We start from the raw sequence: 23,126 nt of genomic DNA on the forward strand, positions 1-23,126 counted from the left end.
GTCTTCCCTGTGTTTTCTGCGGTGACAGAGTTCCAGCCTGGAGTGCCCTGGAAAGGCATCCAGAGTGCCGACCCGGAGTCGGACCCATACATGACCCCTGGCAGTGTGCTGGGCTCCCATGGACCCTCCAGCCTCAGTGACTCTGACCACCAGTTACTGCGAGACAATACAGGTACTCACTGTTTAATCACTGCTTCTGTATAAGTATTGAATGAGATTAAACCTATTGGCACACCTTGGGCTGTTGCAGTGACCGTATTACTGGCGGTCAAGAGGGCAGTCAAACTGCCTGGTTGGAAAAGCATCCTCCATTTGCTATTTAAGTGCATAGATAATATATATATGTATGTATGTATGTATGTATGTATGTATGTATGTATGTATGTATGTATGTATGTGTGTGTGTGTGTGTGTGTGTGTGTGTAAATATATATACATATATAAATAATATTCGCTGCCCCTGTTTTGGTACAGGTGCAATGGTCCGTTCTAAATCAAAACAAATTTCACCAACATATGTTATTTAGAATATGTAAAGACAATATTAAATCAAGAATAGTCTGATGGGGGGACAATTAGGGTTGCAAAGCTTCTGTACATTTCCGGACATTTTCCATGGGAAGTTGAGCCCTGGAATTTTGCTTACATTCGTCAAAAAAGTTAGCTTATAACAGTGAACCTTTTTTTTTTTTGTAGGATACATATAAGGCAATTGTAGGTCTTGTGGCATATTTTGGTTAAACTATCCCCAATTCAATGGAATTGCAACCCTCTGCATGCACAGTACATTCTTCCATCACATGTAGAGCTGATTCTCAAGATCTTGCACACTAATGAGATGCTGTTGAGCCCACACTACTACACTGTCCGAGCCAAGGACTACATGCTTTCTGGTAAGTTTTCATTACTGTATTGGGTGGGGAGGATATATTTTATGACATGAATGATTTTTTATTAACTAGTAAGTAGTAGCCTACAGCAAAGTGTTTAAAAGTGTTTATTTCTAACTTGTTAGCAATTTCTGCTAGTTAGTTTTTTGTTTCCATGTGGGTTTTAGTTTGCTTGAGCCTGTTAACTGGGGAGTGTTAATTCACCTGTTTCCATATATGTTTCATTTTAAACCATTTATCTTACAAAGGAGTTGTTTAATCTAACTGCTTAACTATTTATCTGTACATGGAATTGTATTTGTTTTTATTTACTCTTTTTCTGATCTTTACAGGAAAATGCCACGGGCACTATCTGATGTGTGGAGACATTTCACTGCAGCTAATGTAGAAGGAAAAGCTGTGTACATTTGCAAGTACTGTGCCAAATCAAATGTGAAGAATACAACAGATGAAGAATCATTTGGCCAAGTGCATAAAGTTCCCTCACTGCTCACAACAAGCAACCTCTGACAAAAGTACCTTTACTTCTATTCGAGGTGAAAATGACAAATCAGACATCTTAACGATAGCAACAGCTCATGGTCCTCCTGGAATCAGAAGGTTTTTTGACTCCATGGAGGAATGTAGTCAGAGAAATGCTGATGAATGTCTTGCTCGAGCTGTGTATGCAACTGGTTCACCTCTGATGCTCACAGGCAATGTGTATTGGAAGAGATTTCTGAATGTACTTTGCCCAGCATACACCTCTCCAGGGCAGTACCAAAAAATAGGTACTGCCCTGCCCATTTCACTGTTTCTCCAAGCAGAGGAAACTGCAGTTCTGAAATGCATCAAAAAGCGTGAAGACTTCTGCCAGAAGCCCATACACGCCGCAGCGTACATGTTGGAGCCCAAGTATGCTGGCAAGAGCATCCGGTCTGGTGCAGACATCAACAAGGCCTATGGTGTCATCACTACCGTGTCTCGCAACCTTGGCCTGGATGAGAGAAAGGTTTTTGGCAGTCTGACGAAGTACACTTCCAAGCAAGGGTTTGGGATGGAGATTCAATATGGCAGTTGTGCCAACATATTTCATCAGCCACCTGGTGGAAGGGACTTTGTGGATCTGAGGCTTTTTCCCCTGTTGCCTCCACCATCCTCCAAATCCTACTAATATTAGCCTCCTCAGAGCGCAACTGGTCCTTGTTTGGGAACATACACACCAAAGCACGCAACAGGCTGACCAATACAATGGTTGAAAGATTGGTGGCCATCTGGGCAAATTTGAGGCTTTTTGAACCTGACAATGAGCCATCCTCAAGGTTGGAAAGTGACAGTGAAGATGAGGCCTCAGTCTGTTCAAGAGGTGGCCATTGAGGAGGTCTGGGAAGAAGACATGGAAGCCTGAGAGGAAGACAACCAAAGCTTTAGTTTCTAGACTAATTTTACAGATGAATGCTGAAAATGTTTTTGGCAGATTCAATGGATCATTGGGGATCATTCAATATTCCCTTTTGTTCAGTGAAAACATACCATGTGAAGAGTCAATTCATTGAATTCAACTTCAATTTGTAATTCTATTGAAAGGATTTAATAATTTACAATTGTCTACTAATGGTAAGGTTTGTTTCTGTCTCCATAGTATATGGTAAATATATCAATACAAAAAACATATGTCATGTCTTTGGCATCATTAAAGTGAAGACTGTTATTTTATCAAATCAATTCTCTGTAATTATTATTACGTGATTAAACTAATCATGTAAATGTAATTAACTAGGAAGTTGGGGCACCAAGGATAATCTTCAGATTACAAAGTTATAATTTTCCTAATATAACTCTTCAGGTATTTTATCTGATCAGTCTTCTAATTAATTAAATATTCCTTACCTCACGTTAGTCTCATTCCAAACGTAGTAAGTTGTTGGTTATCTGCATGAACCCAGCCTTTACTATGAATCATCCATACACCAATTGTCTTAATTATTTACTAACTAAATAATCACAGAAATGCATAAACAAACATTAGAAATGGTTACAAGGAGATGGTAGGGGAGGGTCCCTAGCCGATATGACGGCTTGGTGGACAAAGGGTAGTAAGTGTGGACTGAAGTGCGGTAAAGACAAAGTCACTACACAGTTGATAATTATATTAATTGAAATGCTAATCCTTTGCCCATGAACACACACTCATTTGGGAATAATTGCAATCAATATATATTTACTCCCAGTGTGTCGTTGTGATCTCTGTTGGAATCGTCAGTCCTTCTGTTGGAAAGTTCATCCGAGCGTCTCTCTCTGCTTCCCTGAAGTCTTTCGTGGATACCATCCAGAAATGTTCTTATAGATTAGATGTTTCGGCTGTTGCTCTTATTCTGTCAGGATCGATAGTCTCAGAGTTGAACCATTTCCTGCCGCGTAGCCAATGCTCCACGTGGTATGGTTAGAAATTCAACAACCATTACAACCTTAGCTTAAACTGAGTTTTTTTGTGGTCTCTACTCAAACCTTTGCCCCCTCAGCTGACTGAGGTAGGCATGGTCTGAAGAGGATTTCTTCAGGTGGGGGTTTTATTCGTAACAGTAGAAAAGGGCTGTCCCATGAGCCAGATCATGTCTGCTCATGGGGGCGGGCCAATGACTTAGTTCAACTTTTTAAAGGGAATACAATTCTCTCACATTAAGGGTTTAACATAGCATTCCATTTCACAAATGGTTTAATCTTTACTCATTCATTTTATACAATAATTATTTTATACAATAATAACTCTGTTTATAATGTATAAACAGAGTTATGGTAATGTGGCTGTATTGTCTTTCATGAGGTCACAAACATGAAACAAAACAGACCGGTCGTAGCTGGCTTCTCCACCGACTGTTTACGCATTCTCCAAAACATGGATATTTTTCTGTGATGTAGAAGAAATTTAATTTGTTCTACTGTGAAACACTCTCTATATACTGCATGGACAGGAGAGTCCCCTCTAGGAATTTACGACCTGAGATAACAGAACATGTATGTAGGAGAGCAAAAGAGGGATGCCACGATCTATACCCAGAAAGGGCCACGTCATGACACACGTTTAAATGGTATTAATTTGTATATATTCCCCAAAATGTGCAACCCTAGTGACAATGTTAGCCTATCACTTGTAAATGTTCACTTGTGAAAATGTTTTAATAAGGTTTGTATCACAACTAAAGTGGCCAAATAACTTCTTCAAATGAAGCACATTAATCTGCTTTAAAAGGGGTGTAGAGCCTAACTGGCATACATGAGCAGCGAGGGAGTTCACATCCCCACAACTGGGGATGCAACAGCACAGGTAGCGTCATTCTCTGATATGAACAACTTTAAGGTCTAGTCCAATAGTTGAGACTGAGCTGCTAACCAAAGCTCTGTAAATTGATTGAAAATAGCTATGTTTCCCTTGTGTTCTGGGGAACACTACAATCCTGGCAGAGTTTGTGAGTGAGGAGGAAGTGGCTCTTGACACATCCTATCTCTCTTTTGCAGGGCCAAACCCCTCCCTCAACACCTTGCTGCCTTCACCAGGTGCCTGGCCCTACAGTGCCTCAGACAACCCCCTTGGCAATGCACAGAGCACAGGTAGTGCTCATTCTCTAATATATGAACAGCTTTAAGGTCTAGTCTAATATTTGAGAGAATGAGCTGCTAACCAAAGCTCTGTAAATTGATAATATATTGATATTAGCTGTTTCCCTTGGTCATTTATTTTGGTCTGTTGAAAGTTGTGCTTGTTTCCTCAGCAAAGTACTCTGACTACAAACCCAGCTGGCCCCCAGAGCCCATTGGACACAATAAGCCGTGGAAGACCAGTCGCATCAGTTCCCAGCTGCCACGCCCCCCTCCTGGACTGACCAGTCAGAAACTGGCCTCGACATCCCTATGGGGCAGCGGAGCCCCACGTTTGACCAGGGGCTGGGGAGAGGGCGGGGGCAGTCAAGATTCAAGATTTGGGACAGGTAATATTATATATCTGGATCAACCCTGTAGTGATTTTAACTGTTTCCTGGCTAACTTGATACAAAACCATTTATAGCTGTTGGGTTTTCAGAACTCATTGTAGTAAGATATTTATTAGATGCTGGCTTTACAACAGAAAAAGATTGAAAGACTACCCTTTGTTTCTGACTGCCCTCTTTCTCTCCTCCGTAGGCTCAGCGTGGAATGATGGTGTGGCCTCCAGAGGCAGCTGCTGGCTACTGCTCAGCAATCTCACCCCTCAGGTACAGATGGAGAGAATTGATAAATATGTTAGCACTAGCACCTATGAGCAGGGAGGGAATGAGCAGAAGGATGGGGGGAGCCTATGGATTATGTTGTGGGTGATTTGGAATTTTATTTTTTCTGACCCATCATCGAAGTGGAATTTATCACAGCTATTAAATAAAATGGCCATTGAGAGAGGGGGGTGTGAATTTCTTGTTCATCAGCATTCTCCTTCAGTGTATCCTATGCAAATGAGCCGGTGTCATGCGTGACCCAAGTGTAATTGGATTGTGAAGTTGGCTGATCCATTTAATCAATTAAGGATTGCATGACTGAAGTTGGCATGAAAGGGCTGCTAAGGGAAAAACAGAATGGGGAAATGTTTAATTCCACTGCCCACCCTTTTACAGTCTCACACTTCCCCACCACAGACTGGTATCCCACTAAGTTTTTTTGTTCTCCTACAGATTGACGGTTCCACGCTACGGACTATCTGTATGCAGCACGGCCCCCTGCTGACCTTTCACCTCGGCCTGACCCAGGGCAGCGCCCTGATTCGTTACAGCACACGTCAGGAAGCAGCCAAGGCCCAGGGTGCACTGCACATGTAGGCTACTACCCCTCTACATACTAACAAACGCTGTGCTGCTGCCTAGTGTAATGCTAAATGCCTGTAATTAAATATTTACAAATTTGCCCTAATGTTAGCTCCATGCAGCATGTTTTTAATTTTTAATTTTACCTTTAATGCTGAATTGGAGCCTGATGGCCATTCAGTTAGTACAATTTCTACTACTTCACCTGTTTTACTAAAGGACACTGACATATTTTGTTTTCTCCAGGTGTGTTCTGGGGAACACCACAATCCTGGCAGAGTTTGTGAGTGAGGAGGAAGTGGCTCGCTATTTTGCACATTCCCAGGTTGGAGGTGCGGAGGGGGCCAGCCCAGGGGCAGGGGCGGCCCAGGGCTCGTCAGGAACGCACACAGTGGTGGGCAACAGCGGAGGGGGCTCCCCGGGGAATGAACGAGCAGGAAACAATTTGGGTGGAAACAGCGGTGGAGGAGGGGTTCTGGGTAGTGTGGGGCCTTCCAGCTCTGGCTGGCAAAGTTTGGATGGTACGGGCAGCTCTCCGGAGGCCACCTCAGCCCAAGGTCCTGGGCTTGGTATTTTTGCTCAGTGGAGCGCCAACGGGGCTGGGAAGGGGGTAGGGGGTGGGGTGGGACGGGTAGAGGCAGGGAGGTCTGGGCTCTGGGGTGGTGTGACCCCAGGTTACTCCAGCAGCAGCTTGTGGGGTGCACCCCAAATGGAGGACAGGCACCAAATGAGCAGCCCGGCTGCCCTGTTGCCTGGTGACCTGCTGGGAGGAGGCACTGACTCCATCTGACACACCTTCACATAACTATATATTTAGACACACGACATACACTGGGAAACACAAATACATATATATATAAATGACTAATTATAACCACGTAAACACACACATGCATATATAAATGACTAAATATAACCACGTAAACACACACATATAAATGACTAAATATATCCACGTAAACACACAAGCAGAAATGTGAGACATGCTTACACACATTCTCATGGCCAGACTTAAGCTATTCTATAAACAAATGCAGGGACTGTTAGACGTGTAAGGCCTTTTTCCACAGATGAAGATTTCAACTGCTAGACTTGAACCTGAAAAATGTGTCTGTCGGTCTGAGAGACTGGCTGGATTGCATTGTGCTTAGTAGGTGATTTGATGACAGACTTACATGGACATGCACACACCAAATACAAACTAGCCTTTGGACAGATGGGCACTGTAACAGAATTACTCGCATCATATAGGAAAACTATGTGATGCAGGACAACCTGCAGTTTCCATTCATGCCCCTTATGGAGACTGAATCAAAACATGTGCAAACACACCGCTCTGATTGATGACAACTATCTTATTGTGTATGTTAGTTTCTGTTTTGTATGGTTGTTTTTATTTTGAACAGTGGAATACTGAAATGTAATTGTTCCTTTCAAATGCTGACCTCCTACTGTTGTTTTTCTCTCAATCACGTTTGTTACTGTTACTATGATAATTGTTGAAACTCTGGCAGTATGAGGGAACATTGCATTTCTCAGAGAGTGGGATACTGTGTGTGTGTGTGTCTGTGTGTGTGAGAGTGAGAAGGAGACCAAGTGATAAACCCCTGTGTGTGAATGTGAGGATAATGTAGTGTGCATGTTACTGCCTGTCATAAGTGTGCGAGGCTGCTTACAGAAGGTCTATAAATCTGTTTTGAGTGCATTCGGTATACTGCTGACTGTGTTCAAGAACATTGGCACTAATGCTTTGTTTTTTTTTCTCTCATTTTAAGAGTATTTTTTTTTTGCAGACTGTCTTTTTTTTTATTGTCCGAACTGCAATAATACAAATTTTAATGATACAAAGAGCTGAAGGCATATGTATTGAGAAAAAGGACATGCCAAATCTTATCAAACTGTGGAGTGGTGGGGGGTTGTTTACAAGACACAGAAAAGAGTTACCGTGCGTTTATATGTTTTGTTGTGTATCGTTTTAAATTAAGACAGGCTTTAACACTCCTGTTCAGTGTTTCGTTTTGAGATTTTACAAATAAATTTATTTAAACAGAGAACAAGATTACTAATAAAGATGAAAGTATTGGCTTCAACTTGTCTTGTGGTCATTGAGAATTGTCCATCAATACAGAATGGCCTCTTATCCTCAGGTGTCCCAACACCGTTCACACACGGGTTCCTGTGTCCACTCAACGTCGCACACACTCAAATAAGCCGGTGTCCATCTGCTATGCCATCTTAACCAATCCTATTTACTGTACAAGCCACACAGAAGCATGCACTTCTCCAGTGAGCTATCATTTGCGGTGCAATTAGTATGACAGTATGGAGTATTTAAATCCTGTATGTGAAAAACCAGAGATGGGCAATGTTGATGGGGGTGGGGGCCTGGCTGGCTTGCGTGGCTTGCGGGTCCACACGTGCAGTCAGAGCCAGCCCTAGGCAATTGGGGAATTGTGTTGGGCCACACCACCTTACGAACATAACATATTGCTATGGGGCGGGGAGAAGATGTAACAATTTTATAACACAGTTCCTGCAATTTTACTAATTTTGCCTTAGGGTGGAGAGAAATGTTTGTATTTTTGAGTATGAGAGTGATTAACAAAATCAATGGGGAACCCCCTGTCAGTAATTTGACCATGATTACTACAAGTTTAGATAGCTGGCTAGACTAATTTACCAATCTAAAAAATGTTAACTGATTAATTGGGCTAATTGAGTGACTGACGTAACAAGAAAAATAACTTGATGCACTACCAAATTTGGAAATTGCACTGTGTGTGTTCTACTATTCTGACTTTCAACATCAAGTTTAGACCCAAACTGAGTTCCACAAAAGGGAGGGGACTGCCAGTTGCCCATCACTGTGCAAAACCATCAGGATCTAGAGGTACCTTATGGTGACCTCTGCTGTTCTTTCACTTCTGCTGCTTGTATCTAAACTCCAGGGTGCAGGACTATGGATATTTGATTTTGATTTGGATCTCTTTTAGTTCCCATTTGGACTAATTTTCCAAGAGTCCTTAAACATTAAAATACAATTTAAAATATGAACACATTTCCACATATAATACACTATTACAAACATACATAATATACTAACATAATGACCCAATAAATACTGATACTAATATGATTCTTCATCTACAATAGTCCCACAACATTTCTATGTATTACAGTGCCTTGCGAAAGTATTCGGCCCCCTTGAACTTTGCGACCTTTTGCCACATTTCAGGCTTCAAACATAAAGATATAAAACTGTATTTTTTTGTGACGAATCAACAAGTGGGACACAATCATGAAGTGGAATGACATTTATTGGATATTTCAAACTTTGTTAACAAATCAAAAACGGAAAAATTGGGCGTGCAAAATTATTCAGCCCCCTTAAGTTAATACTTTGTAGCGCCACCTTTTGCTGCGATTACAGCTGTAAGTCGCTTGGGGTATGTCTCTATCAGTTTTGCACATCGAGAGACTGACATTTTTTCCCATTCCTCCTTGCAAAACAGCTCGAGCTCAGTGAGGTTGGATGGAGAGCATTTGTGAACAGCAGTTTTCAGTTCTTTCCACAGATTCTCGATTGGATTCAGGTCTGGACTTTGACTTGGCCATTCTAACACCTGTATATGTTTATTTTTGAACCATTCCATTGTAGATTTTGCTTTATGTTTTGGATCATTGTCTTGTTGGAAGACAAATCTCCGTCCCAGTCTCAGGTCTTTTGCAGACTCCATCAGGTTATCTTCCAGAATGGTCCTGTATTTGGCTCCATCCATCTTCCCATCAATTTTAACCATCTTCCCTGTCCCTGCTGAAGAAAAGCAGGCCCAAACCATGATGCTGCCACCACCATAATGACGTAATGACTTCAATAGGTTTAACACCTCCTCCACTGACACCGTTTGCAGACAAAAAGAGCAGATCTTGCTGCTCATAATATGATCATCAATCCATTGGACAATAGCTTGTTTGGAAGAATGCATGTTTACCTTGTTGCTCAGTAAATTAATTTTCTTTGTAAAAAAAATCTGCAAAATGATTGGCAATATCAACTGGTTTTGTTATTATTCTCCCGTCAACCTCCACACTAGATGGGCATGATGAGATAGATGTACCAAGTAAGCCCTTAACTGTGTTCCATAACTTTTTAGAATCGTTTTTACAATCAATAAAAACATTGTTGTAAAACTGTTTTTTCTTTTGATTCAATTTAACTGCATAATTACGTAATGTTCTATAATTCTGTTCATCAATTTCTAATTTTGACTGCTAAGACTTTTGCCATATTTCTTTGAGAAAAAGCCTCACCCAGTTCATCATCAAGCCATGGAGATGGACGAGCACCAATATGAAACTAATCTTTTCATATCAGCACTTTTTCAGCACTGATCTGATTGGTCAAAAGACCAATTAGTGAGAGAAATATCAGAATTAGGCTGCCTGTGTAAATGCATATTATTTTCACTAATTCAGTTGCGTCTATTTTCTGAGGCTGCCTATTCCTCAAATGTGTAACATTTAAGAATGTATACAGTTGTAGCTGTTCTATTTCTTTAAGGCAATCCGGGTGCTTCTGACATCATCGATTTTGGTCAATGGTGCGTTGGGAGTAACGAGAGGGGGAGACAGAACTCTGATAGAGACGGCCATTCGTATTGAAGCTTCACAGGGACTATCAACAGGGAGTATAGCCGATGCTAAAGGAAAATTGGGGTATGAGAGCCACCAGAATCCGTTCCCATCCTTCGCTGCCCGGGGCCCAGTCTGACTGACATCCTTCGGATCAGCACCGCCACTGAACCACCTCTCGAATAAACCTAATATCGTGTGAGTAGTGTACGGGGGAACCGACGAAACCAGGGGGGAAAGGGAACTTGATTCGACCGAACCGGAGTCTTGTATTCAGGAGCGTCGCAGAGGGGGAGGGGGCGGATAGAGATGGCTATCACTGGAGAACATAGGGTAGGTAAGGGTGCGGCTAGAATAAAGTCCAAATGATACATGATCGTATACACTGTCAACTATTTGTGAAGCTTGAAGGTATTTAAAATGGTGTGAATGACTGGTACATGGTTGAAGCGGCAAGCGTATTCTCGGGCTACTTGCTAGCTAGACACAACCACTGCTGAATACGGACAGTTGGTATTGTCACAGTAGCAACCTTTTGTTTGAGGTGTACGGTAGATGTTATTATTATTGTAACCATTTCGACTTTTGAGTGATCGCAAATGTCACATAACTATTCACCCTAGTTGAGATGCTTCCCTTTTGATTGTTACCAACGCAGCGACAGCTTTCTAAAAGGTTACGTAAGAAGATGTTTAGTTGGGTTGATGATACTCAAATCCGTAAAAGGATTTTGTCCATGCAAATGTTAAATTTAACGTTGCCGTACCTAGTTAATACATTAACACTAGGTGAAATAGACTGGCATTATGTAGGCCTAGTTGTATTGTTTCTGAAAAAATGGTCTCTTTTCATGTGGTTGGGAAATCCTCCTAGCTTTTTGTTAAGACAGAATTCCTCTTAAAGAGAACGCATTGTAATTCTATGTAGGTTACAGGCCCACACTGATGAAATTATTAAAGTCAGTAAATACTCTGTACACTGTTCATGGGAATAGTGGTAATGGTTGAATATTGCAATACATGGTGTGAGTACTGCGGTTTACACTGTAGTTACCAGGTCCTGATCGTTTCCTACCAAAATATAAAGCCTGGCTCTGAACTGTGATCTATTGATAAAACCTCTCACATGACCCAGTAGGATGAATCAACTGCTAAATAATTATCATAAGTCCCGTGTTACAAACTGAATATCCAGCGGTAGACCATTGTGATTTTCTGCACTGTGACACACTATAGTTGGCAGTGTTCCATAGCTGAATGTCATGCACGGAGCAATGTGTGATATAAAGCAATGTCACTATTTCTGACAAAGCAATTCATCTATGATGTTTCATATATAGGCCCTGGTTAATGTTAGGCCTGAGCTGGGTCTCTACAGTTAAAACCCTCATGTTGTAATGAAACCTAACCCTTTATTAACCCTAATCCATCTACTACCATCACATCTGTATTTCTGTCTGTCCCCTGATGCCTCTTCTGACAACACTACAGGCAATGGGAAGAACCTCATGCCATTTTTTTGGAATCATTTCCGGAAAGATATTTGGTCCCCCTTGGTAGTTTTAAATATGCACAACTAGTCCTGCACAATTGATGACTTTTTCCATTCCCGAATTGGTATGCCCATTGCCACACAACTGAGTTTGACCGAAAATGCTTCTTCTCGTTCTTCCTCATTCTGCTCTGTCATGAGCTACTTGCATTTCCAAAGTATTATGTTGAGAGGAAGTAGACCTGTAATCGTGGTGAGGTATAATGTGGTCAGTGCTGTAGGAAGGCCTAGGCCTAATCATAGGAAAAACATGACACGGTCATGCACATACAATGAAAAGCTCTATAGTAGTTTAGTAATGAGAACTGACAGAATCATGCTTCCCATCTGTATGTACTACATTGTCAACTGAGAGATAGAATAAGCTTTTCTTAGGCCACCTAAATTGGTGTGGCGCTCTATAAATTATGCCTCGTATCCTTCTCCAGGTCTTGCTCTAAAGTTCATTGCACAGATTCCTTTGTGGGCTTTGACACACATACAGCCCACGCAGCAGCGCCTTTGCAGTGGCTGCAGAATATGGCGTGGTTGAGGGTGCTAAATAAATGATAATCCTGCTCCAGTGTCACGTGCAGTTTGGTTCAGAAGACTCACTTCCTTCCCTCCCTCGTGTCTGACAATTTCTACTATCCAGGCCCCAGCTGACTCTGGGGAGCTCTCCCGGGCCCTTCCAGGCAGATATGTTGCTTTTTCTCTTGTCTGTCTTTCAGGCCTCATCTTCCATATTTCCCACTGTATTTCCCACTTTCTCTGTACCACCTCCTCAGCAGCCTTACAAATGTAATTGTGTAGCCTATCGCTGGAATCCAGACAGCTGTCTGCTAATCAACCCGCTCAAGCGACACACTCACTCAATTCATTTAGTTGTTTGCAGTTAATGGTCGTCCTGTTTGGAATGTGTTAAGTGACCATTGTAAGACGGCCTACCGCTGGTTCAGGAAGAAATGTTCCATTAGTCAAAGTTTGCCTTCGATTCGAGATCTAGTGAATTAAGTTGAATTTGTATCATTTCTGTTTCTTTTCATTTGCAAATTAGCCTATGCCAAGTGTAAAATATAAGACTGTACGGTCATGGTTGCCTCGTAACATCGTGGCCTCGTCTGTTCTGTGTCCATAGTGAACTTTCAACACCATGGATCTGAGAGTGGGGAACAAGTACCGACTGGGACGGAAAATAGGGAGTGGGTCCTTTGGAGACATTTACCTTGGTAAGTGGAAGTGCTCCATCTCCCTCTGTTGGCATTTCTCCCTTGTCCTTTTCTCCATTTGCCTCTGTCTACTGGCCTAGTCCCCACATTGGCTTTTTTTCCTCCTCTTAGCCGTAGACTTTCTTTCCATTCCCTGGGTGTTCAACCGGAGTTTCTTTCCATGTTCATGGTTCACAAGTTGCTCCTGAGCCGAGCCCTGGTGTGTGTGTGCGCATGCGCTTCCTCAGGTGCCAACATTGCCACGGGCGAGGAGGTGGCCATTAAGTTGGAATGTGTGAAGACCAAACACCCACAGCTGCACATCGAGAGCAAGTTCTACAAGATGATGCAGGGAGGAGGTGAGGAGAATGGGGGGGGGGGGGGGGTGGGTTGTAACTGAGAAAGAACATTAGTAAATGCCACACTGACACGTCTGAGTGTATTGGGATCAGTAAGTAGTGACTATCATAAATGGTCAAATGTACCCAGTTATTGCATTTCAGAAGTATCATGTTCACCAAAAGAATGTGTTGAGCACTGAAACTCTTTTGCTGAAGTTGTTGTTGTATGACATTAGTCATAAAGGATGTATGCGCATGTAACTATGGTTAGATGTACACTAAAAGCTACTTCTTTGTGCCTGCCTGACAGTGGGGATTCCCTCGATAAAGTGGTGCGGGGCAGAGGGAGACTACAACGTCATGGTGATGGAGCTCCTGGGCCCCAGTCTGGAAGACCTCTTCAACTTCTGTTCCCGCAAGTTCAGCCTCAAAACGGTGCTACTGTTGGCAGACCAGATGGTACAGAACTCTTATGGTGTCATCTTTTCCCCTCAACGTTCATTGTGCTGTTTGTCCTCTATACCCTTTACCAGTAACTCTGTCTGCTGTCCTAACTTTGCTTGTGCTGCTGTGTCACCCTTTTCTCTTAACTTTGCTGTGTAGTCATATTACTCTTCTATACTATTTGGCTGTCCTTTCTCCACTTCCTGTCCTCATTGTTCTTCCTTTTGCTCAGATTTGTTCTGTTACTTATTGTTTCTGTTTTTACCGATGTTGTGCCCCCGAAAGGCATTGGCTGTTGGAGGGTTTAAATTACTGTTAGCTTACAGTAAGGTTTCAAGGCTTTTACAGACCATGCCAGCAGAGCTTTCTGTTGTCCCGCTTCTCCTTTTCTTCTGAATCCCCCTCTGTCCTCTCCAGATCAGTCGCATCGAGTACATCCACTCCAAGAACTTCATCCATCGCGACGTCAAGCCCGACAACTTCCTCATGGGGCTTGGGAAGAAGGGCAACCTAGTGTACATCATCGACTTTGGCCTGGCCAAGAAGTACAGAGACGCCCGCACACACCAGCACATCCCCTACAGGGAGAACAAGAACCTGACGGGCACTGCACGCTACGCGTCCATCAACACCCACCTGGGCATCGGTAAGGGACTTTTTTAAAAATCACCTCCTCCTGTTTGGCTGAAGTATCTAAATGTCTTCATGAATGTGATTTCATTTTACCCTCCAATGCTCATGCCTAATGTTGAGATATAGTGACTATTGTCCCCTTGTCCTTAGCTTACATATTTTGATACCACTCGATCCTGTCTGTCCTAAATAGCAAATCATTCAAACCTGTCTCCTGTTCTTCAGAGCAGTCTCGGCGTGACGACCTGGAGTCTCTGGGATATGTCCTCATGTACTTCAACCTGGGCTCTCTGCCCTGGCAAGGCCTCAAAGCCGCCACAAAGAGGCAGAAGTACGAACGCATCAGCGAGAAAAAGATGTCCACCCCCATCGAAGTGCTCTGCAAAGGATACCCCTGTAAGTGACTGCTAGTATCTGTCTGTGTGGACAACTATTTTCCTTCTCTATTGTGTTGTAACAAACATTTGCATATACCACAGTCTCTCAATCCTGGGTTTTTGCTCACCCTTCCCTTTTATTGGCATTGCTTGTCTGCAGCCGAGTTCTCCACCTACCTGAATTTTTGCCGCTCGCTGCGCTTTGACGACAAGCCAGACTACTCATACCTTCGTCAGCTCTTCAGGAATCTGTTCCACAGACAAGGCTTCTCCTATGACTACGTATTCGACTGGAACATGCTCAAATTTGTGAGTTTGCCACACCAAAGCTCTTATTCTTTACAAGGAACTAAGTGCTACATTCTGTCTGTACACCAGGTCTCTCCAACCCTGTTCCTGGAGAGCTACTGTCCTGTAGGTTTTCACTCCAACCCTAATCTTGCACACCTGATTCTAATAATTAGCTGGTTGATAAGATGAATCGGGTTACAATGGGTTGGAGCGAAAACCTACAGGAGGATAGCTCTCCAAAAACAGGGTTATAAAAACAGGGTTATAAAGCAGTGGTATACACTATCCATAGTGTCCACATAATCCAAATTATTTTGAAAGATTTGGATGTAGTTCTATGTAGTTATGGGTTTGCTGAAACCTGTGTGGTCTCCTCTCAGGGTGCCAGTAGGACAGCAGAAGACGGTGAGAGGAGGGGAGCTGACGAAAGGGACGAGCGTATTGTAGGAGGCCCTCGGGGATCTGCTGCACGGGGTCTCCCGCCAGGGCCAAACCCACCAGCCGTCAACAGAGTTAGGAATGGACCAGAGCAGGCCATCTCTAACTCCGCCTCGCGGGTGCAGCAGTCTGGTGAGCACACACACCTGTGCTCTTTTTAACTAGAGCTATAGTTGAATGGAATAGGAACATTTAGGAAATTATCCAAAAAGGGCCAATAGAGTGAGAGTGTGTGTGTGTGACTAACACACCTCAGTTAATTACTGTAGCTCCCTTCTGCCAATCAGTGTAATTTTGTAAATGCCGCATCATTCATCCAAGTTTCGTCAAAATCGTCCCAGTGCTGTCAGATTGCGTGTGACTAATTTACGAATGAATGGAGACCGAGCAGCAGAACACTACCCGATTTCATTGTGCGGGACAATGAAATAGCTTTTGATATAGATAAATCATTTTGTAAACGCATTGACAGAAATGACGGTTTGCAGTCAACAGTTCTATTTCTAAATGGCTTTCTCCCTTGTATTCTTCCTCTTTCAGGGAACACGTCGCCGCGGGCTATCTCTCGCGCTGAGCGTGAGCGGAAGGTGAGCATGCGGCTCCACCGAGGAGCCCCCGCAAATGTGTCATCCTCTGACCTTACAGCCCGTCTTGACCAATCCCGAATTTCCACATCGCAGGTACGCTAACGCTACCCCATCATGCATCATCACAAACCCTAAAACCCAGGTCCCATGCACCTGAGCCCAACTCCTACGACCAACTTTTTGAGGGGGAATATCAACTGGAAAAAGGTCCACCCTTCCAGAACAAGATTACATTTCTTGTCAAAGAGTCAGAGGACTTCCTATTAGTGTTTAGCTTCTATATTATGTAGCATGCAGTGGGTTGATTATTATTTTTATATTGTGCCACATTTGCGGCACTCACTTGATCACCCTCTTATTTGCACTCCAATTTTCGGAGTCCTTTGTTCTCTCAAATCAAATGTATTTATATAGCCCTTCTTACATCAGCTGATATATCAAAGTGCTGTATAGAAACCCAGTCTAAAACCCCAAACGGCAAGCAATGCAGGTGTAGAAGCACGGTGGCTAGGAAAAACTCCCTAGGAAGAAACCTAGAGAGGAACCAGGCTATGAGGGGTGGCCAGTCCTCTTCTGGCTGTGCCGGGTGGAGATTATAACAGAACATGGCCAAGATGTTCATAAATGACCAGCATGGTCAAATAATAATAATCACAGTGGTTGTCGAGGGTGCAACAAGTCAGCAGCTCAGGAGTAAATGCCAGTTGGCTTTTCATAGCCGATCATTCAGAGTATCTCTACCGCTCCTACTGTCTCTAGAGAGTTGAAAACAGCAGGTCTGGGACAGGTAGCACAGGTCAGGGTTCCATAGCCGCAGGCAGAACAGTTGAAATTGGAGCAGCAGCACGGCCAGGTGGACTGGGGACAGCAAGGAGTCATCAGGCCAGGTAGTCCTGAGGCATGGTCCTAGGGCTCAGGTCCTCCGAAAGAAAGAGAGAGAAAGAAAGAGAGAGAGCATACTTACATTCACACTGGATAAGACAGGAGAAATACTCCAGATATAACAGACTGACCCTAGCCCTCCGACACACAAATTACTGCAGCATAAATACTGGAGGCTGAGACAGGAGGGGTCAGGAGACACTGTGGCCCCATCCTATGATACCCCCGGACAGGGCCTAACAGGCAAGATATAACCCCACCCACTTTGCCAAAGCACAGCCCCCACCCCACTAGAGGGATATCTTCAACCACCAACTTACCATCCCGAGGCAAGGCCGAGTATAGCCCACAAAGATCTCCGCCAAGGCACAACCCAAGGGGGGCGCCAACCCAGACAGGAAGACAACGTCAGCGATTCAACCCACTCAAGTGACTCACCCCTCCTAGGGACGGCATGGAAGAGCACCAGTAAGCCAGTGACTCAGCCCCTGTAATAGGGTTAGAGGCAGAGAATCCCAGTGGAGAGAGGGGAACCGGCTAGGCAGAGACGGCAAGGGCGGTTCGTTGCTCCAGAGCCTTTCTGTTCACCTTCACACTCCTGGGCCAGACTACACTCAATCATATGACCTACTGAAGAGATGAGTCTTCAGTAAAGACTTAAAGGTTGAGACCGAGTTTGCGTCTCTCACATGGGTAGGCAGACCATTCCATAAAAATGTAGCTCTATAGGCGAAAGCCCTGCCTCCAGCTGTTTGCTTAGAAATTCTAGGGACAATTAGGAAGCCTGCGTCTTGTGACCGTAGCATACTTGTAGGTATGTACGGCAGGACCAAATCGGAAAGATGGGTAATGTAATTCTTTGTAGGTTAACAGTAAAACCTTGAAATCAGCACCTGCCTTAACAGGAAGCCAGTGTAGGGAGGCTAGCACTGGAGTAATATGATACAATTTTGGGGTTCTAGTCAGGATTCTAGCACTGTATTTAGCACTAACTGAAGTTTATTTAGTGCTTTATCCAGGTAGGCGGAAAGTAGAGCATTGCAGTAGTCTAACCTAGAAGTAACAAAAGCATATATTCATTTTCTGCATCATTTTTGGACAAAGTTTCTGATTTTTGCAATGTTACGTAGATGGAAAAAAGCTGTCCTTGAAACAGTCTTGATATGTTCGTCAAAAGAGAGATCAGGGTCCAGAGTAACCCTGAGGTCCTTCACAGTTTTATTTGAGATGACTGTACAACCATCAAGATTAATTGTCAGATTCAACAGAAGATCTCTTTGTTTCTTGGGACCTAGAACAAGCATCTCTGTTTTGTCCGAGTTTAAAAGTAGAAAGTTTGCAGCCATCCACTTCCTTATGTCTGAAGCACAGGCTTCTAGCGAGGGCAATTTTGGGGCTTCACCAATTTTCATTGAAATGTACAGCTATGTGTCATCCGCATAGCAGTGAAAGTTAACATTATGTTTTCGAATGACATCTCCTAGAGGTAAAATATATGGTGAAAACAATAGTGGTCCTAAAACGGAACCTTGAGGAACACCAAAATGTACAGTTGATTTGTCAGAGGACAAACCATTCAGAGACGAGGACAGATGCAGAGCCTCGGTCTGACGCCATTAAAAGGTCATTCACCACCGTCACAAGTGCAGTCTCAGTGCTATGATGGGGTCTAAAACCAGACTGAAGCATTTTGTATACATTGTTTATCTTCAGGAAGGCAGTGAGTTGCTGTGCAACAGCTTTTTCAAAAAAATGTAGAGGAATGGAAGATTCGATATAGGCCGATTTGAGTTTTTCTATATTTTCTGTGTCAAGGTTTGGCTTTTTCAAGAGAGGCTTTGTTACTGCCACTTTTAGTGAGTTTGGTACACATCCGGTGGATAGAGAGCCGTTTATTATGTTCAACATAGGAGGGCCAAGCACAGGAAGCATCTCTTTCAGTAGTTTAGTTGGAATTGGGTCCAGTATACAGCTTGAAGGTTTAGAGGCCATGATTATTTTCATCATTGTGTCAAGAGAGATAGTACTAAAACACTTGAGTGTCTCTCTTGATCCTAGGTCCTGGCAGAGTTGTGCAGACTCAGGACAACTTTTTTTGTTAGCTTTGCGACAGTATCAATTTTTGGGGGGGATTGTTCTTATTTTCCTCAATTAAGTTGGAAAAATAGGATGATCGAGCAGCAGTGAGGGCTCTTCGATACTGCACGGTACTGTCTTTCCAAGCTAGTCTGAAGACTTCCAGTTTTCCGTTCCAATTTTCTGGGAGCTTGCTTCAGAGCTAGGGTATTTTCTGAATACCAGGGAGCTAGTTTCTTATGACAAATGTTTTTAGGGGTGCAACTGCATCTAGGGTATTGCGCAAGGTTAAATTGAGTTCCTCAGTTAGGTGGTTAACTGATTTTTGTCCTTGGGTAGGCAGAGGGAATCTGGAAGGGCATCAAGGAATCTTTGGGTTGTCTGAGAATTTATAGCACGACTTTTGATGCTCCTTGGTTGGGGTCAGAGCAGATTATTTGTTGCGATTGCAAAGGTAATAAAATGGTGGTCCGATAGTCCAGGATTATGAGGAAAAACATTAAGATCCAAAACATTTATTCCATGGGACAAAACTAGGTCCAGAGTATGAATGTGGCAGTGAGTAGGTCCAGACATATGTTGGACAAAACCCACTGAGTCGATGATGGCTCCGAAAGCCTTTCGGAGTGGGTCTGTGGACTTTTCCATGTGAATATCAAAGTCACCAAAAATTTGAATATTATCTGCTATGACTACAAGGTCCGATAGGAATTCAGGGAACTCGGTGAGGAACGCTGTATATGGCCCAGGAGGCCTGTAAACAGTATCTATAAAAAGTGATTGGGTAGGCTGCATAGATTTCATGACTAGATGCTCAAAAGACAAACATAGCAAATTTCAATTTACAAAAAAAGAAAAAAAGATATCTTAAATGTTAGCAACACCTCCGCGGGATGCATGGGGGATATGGTCACTAGTGTAACCAGGAGGTGAGGCCTCATTTGACACAGTAAATTAATCAGGCTTAAGCCATGTTTGTCAGGCCAATCACGTCAAGATTATGATCAGTGATTAGTTCATTGACTATAACTGTCTTTGAAGTGAGGGATCTAACATTAAGTAGCCCTATTTTGAGATGTGAGGTATCAATCTCTTTCATCGTGATACCTCTCCCGTCCCTTTTCTCTCTCTGCAGGTCAGCATGCCATTTGAGCACCTGGGGAAGTGAAACATTCAGTTCCACATGCACTGGATACTGACAGGTGAGGATGTCTCTTTCCCTAACACACGCAGGACTTAAGTAAATGTACCTAGTTTGTCAGACAGGTGATAAATAACAAGAAAACACTCTATACATCTGACAAAATATGCAATCTTCCCTTGCAGGGCTTCAAGAGATCCTTTGTCCCAGTTTTGTTTCTGTTGTGAATTTTTGCTAATTGGACAAATAAGTGGATCTTGGAGGAAAGGACAGAGAATCATAAACTGATGAAAGGATGGCAGTTGGTCAAGGACTGCAGGACTTTCTCCCCTCCACCCTAACTTTGATGGGATAAACCTGGCCTGTAATAGTACGAGGATAAGATAGTGAATAACACCCTCTTCTCCACTGACCTATTTACCCCATGGTAGCTTGGATCATGCACCCCCTGCCAGACACCTTTGTCCCTCCCCCACTATTCTCTGGGTGGCTGGCAGGTGGAAGACTGATTTGGGGGTTGAAAAAGACAAGCTGGTGCTCCTTTGCCAAATATAGTTGCGGGCACAAACGCGTTCCAAACCAAGAAAAGGTCAACTCGAAATTTGGGCTTGTGTGGATTTAGCCATTTCTGTTTACACCGCAAAGACAACACACACAAATGTACCCATGTATGTTTTAACCAGTTAATTTATAGAATAGTAAGGGGCTGTACTAATTGGTATGATTTACTGTGCATATTTTGTGAATAGATCATATTCATTTGGTGGGGGTCCTATTGAGGCTTGGGCAATTTTACTTTCTTATTTGATGTTTTAACTCAGAAAGGAAAGGTACAGCTGAAGAGAAGGAATGGTGAGAAGGATGGAGAGATGGGTGGGTGGTAGATGAAGTCATGAGAAGAAAGGAAGAGCAAGTGAACATTAGCTGAAATTATGTTGGGTTCTTTTCCCCTACTTTACCTCTTACTGAATTGCTAATTCTCCACTTTAGCCTAGCATTTAGGCTACTTCAACCCACTTTGGAACTGATGTTGTCCAAAAGCCAACACCTCACACAATGATTGAGGTGGACATGCGTTTTCTACCCTTCTCCTGCTTTTATTTATTCACCACCTCATCCACACTTGTTTTTTTATCCTCCCTTTTTGCCCACTTTGGTCTCCTTTTGATTTGTGTTCTTTGGTCGTAATATTTGGTAGGTTGGTAAGGTCAAAGCAACCATGCTTATTTTAAGACTGTGCAACACTCTTAAGACATGGGAGAATCACAAGCTTTCTTAATGTATTTGACCAGAGACTGCGATGAACAAGTTGGCAAATGATGGTGGCTATGATTTTCATGATTTTTCTTAACGCCAACTTTTACATTTTATTTTAATGTTTTTCTTTTTGTAGGTCTGATGGGAATGGATGAGCTCTGTACTTGATTGAAGGGGGGGGTGGTGCATCAAGTGCAATGGCTTTCTTTTTTTTTTTTTTTTTTACTTCACTGTAAATATTTTTTATTTCTGTGTAAGCCAAAATGTGGTTGGTTGTTTTTAAGGTGTAATGTAGAAAAATAAATGCATAAATTGCAGCTGGGGATCAGTATTTTTTTTAATATATATTAAGTACTAAATTGGGAGGAATTTTAGAAACTTTTACATCGCCAACTGGGTTGTGTGTGTGTGTGTGTCGTCAGAAGTGTAGGTCTGGTGCATGGACTCTCAGAATTCCATAGGTCCCCTGTTAAAATCACAGGGCTGCTGGGGACAAACTGCAGGCTATACATTTCTCATGCCTCATTATTTGAGATTGTCCGTCTCACTGTTCTTTTTCCGATACTCCATTTTGTTTCTCTTGTGTACGAGGAAGCTCTTGGAAGTATTGCACTTTGTTTTTCCTATTTTATTTCCAGCAGTTTGTTCATAGTCTGTTGAGAATTTGTCACTACTCTTACCCATCACTCCACTCAAAGCCTTTCCTGGAGGACCTGATATAGGACCTGATATAGGACCTGATATAGGACCTGATATAGGGCTGTCTACTTTCTTTTTTTTTTCTTCAAAAAAAGCACTCTTGAAAAAGGAGATGTTGACGTCATCGGCGCCTTCTATTGCAAAATAAGAGGTCCCTGGATGTCATTTACCACCACCCTTGATGTCATTGATAACTGGGACTCGGATGCAATCACAGTGATGTCACAGTTTCTGGTAATGACCTGTGTTTGCGACGTGTCCCTTTGGCAAGCCAGTGTGACCCAGTGGCAATGTAACTACGGGGAGGGATAGCGCTGGTCAGGCTATGGGGAGTATACACCTTATGTATTGTGTACTGATATCTTGTACAGTTCTTTAACACACTAACTTTATTTACAACAGTATTTGTGTATATTTTATGACGTAATAAAAAAATAGAATTTCCTCACTAGTAATTTGTTGAAATGGCTCTATTCTACTTCAGTTCTATGCACTTGTGTTGTGTACTGTTTATTTTTGTAGCTGTACAGTCGTGGCCAGAAGACACAAATATACATTTTCACAATTCTCCTGCCTCAGTTTGTATGATGGCAATTTGCATATACTCCAGAATGTTATGAAGAGTGATCAGAGGAATTGCAAAGTCCCTCTTTGCCATGAAATGAACTGAATTCCCCCCCCCAAAATTCCACTGCATTTCAGCCCTGCCACAAAAGGACCAGCTGACATGTCAGTGATTCTCTCATTAACACAGGTGTGATTGTTGACGAGGACAAGGCTGGAGATCACACTGTCACGCTGTTTGAGTTCAAATAACAGACTGGAAGCTTCGAAAGGAGGATGGTGCTTGGTATCATTGTTCTTCCTTGGTTACCTGCAAGGAAACACCTGC

At 42.9% G+C, this 23,126-nt stretch overlaps 2 protein-coding genes and 1 long non-coding RNA gene across 6 annotated transcripts in view; all 3 read left to right on the top strand.

The window, feature by feature from the left end:
• Positions 1 to 7,788, top strand: part of LOC110538359 (trinucleotide repeat-containing gene 6B protein) — a 29,875-nt gene extending 22,087 nt beyond the window's left edge. The window contains exons 16-21 of the mRNA XM_021625123.3: positions 29 to 172; positions 4,386 to 4,478; positions 4,640 to 4,855; positions 5,049 to 5,119; positions 5,570 to 5,709; positions 5,945 to 7,788. Of these exons, the coding sequence (XP_021480798.2) occupies positions 29 to 172; positions 4,386 to 4,478; positions 4,640 to 4,855; positions 5,049 to 5,119; positions 5,570 to 5,709; positions 5,945 to 6,488 (1,208 nt within the window). The 3' untranslated portion in view covers positions 6,489 to 7,788. The remainder of the gene's footprint in view (positions 1 to 28; positions 173 to 4,385; positions 4,479 to 4,639; positions 4,856 to 5,048; positions 5,120 to 5,569; positions 5,710 to 5,944) is intronic.
• Positions 697 to 2,543, top strand: LOC149979389 (uncharacterized). Its single transcript, XR_016485294.1, has 2 exons — positions 697 to 893; positions 1,223 to 2,543. It is a non-coding gene; the product is annotated as an uncharacterized LOC149979389 (long non-coding RNA).
• A 2,363-nt stretch (positions 7,789 to 10,151) lies between the features above and the next one.
• Positions 10,152 to 22,685, top strand: LOC110538357 (casein kinase I). 4 transcript variants are annotated; one of them, XM_090193493.1, is made up of 11 exons: positions 10,152 to 10,528; positions 12,999 to 13,089; positions 13,317 to 13,427; positions 13,720 to 13,868; positions 14,271 to 14,499; positions 14,712 to 14,882; positions 15,024 to 15,172; positions 15,535 to 15,724; positions 16,133 to 16,272; positions 20,273 to 20,339; positions 20,464 to 22,685. In XM_090193493.1, the coding sequence occupies exons 2-10, from the start codon at positions 13,014 to 13,016 to the stop codon at positions 20,303 to 20,305; spliced, it is 1,248 nt and encodes a 415-aa protein (XP_090049619.1). In that variant the 5' UTR covers positions 10,152 to 10,528; positions 12,999 to 13,013; the 3' UTR covers positions 20,306 to 20,339; positions 20,464 to 22,685. The 4 variants fall into 4 exon arrangements, with proteins under 4 accessions (XP_090049619.1, XP_021480797.1, XP_021480795.1 ...); XM_021625122.3 differs by having other exon boundaries at positions 16,133 to 16,179; XM_021625120.3 differs by having other exon boundaries at positions 10,277 to 10,663.
• The last annotated feature ends 441 nt before the right edge of the window (positions 22,686 to 23,126 follow it).

The sequence above is a fragment of the Oncorhynchus mykiss genome, chromosome 12, assembly GCF_057628025.1.
Source record: "Oncorhynchus mykiss isolate SJ-2025 chromosome 12, ASM5762802v1, whole genome shotgun sequence".
Lineage (NCBI taxonomy): Eukaryota > Metazoa > Chordata > Actinopteri > Salmoniformes > Salmonidae > Oncorhynchus > Oncorhynchus mykiss.

What these genes read in the sequence shown, in the direction of transcription:
- LOC110538357 (XM_090193493.1), top strand. Translation starts at nt 13,014, where the DNA reads ATGGATCTGAGAGTGGGGAACAAGTACCGACTGGGACGGAAAATAGGG. An exon ending in CTTTGGAGACATTTACCTTG is followed by an intron (nt 13,090 to 13,316) that starts GTAAGTGGAAGT and finishes GCGCTTCCTCAG; the next exon opens with GTGCCAACATTGCCACGGGC. An exon ending in CCCGAATTTCCACATCGCAG is followed by an intron (nt 16,273 to 20,272) that starts GTACGCTAACGC and finishes CTCTCTCTGCAG; the next exon opens with GTCAGCATGCCATTTGAGCA.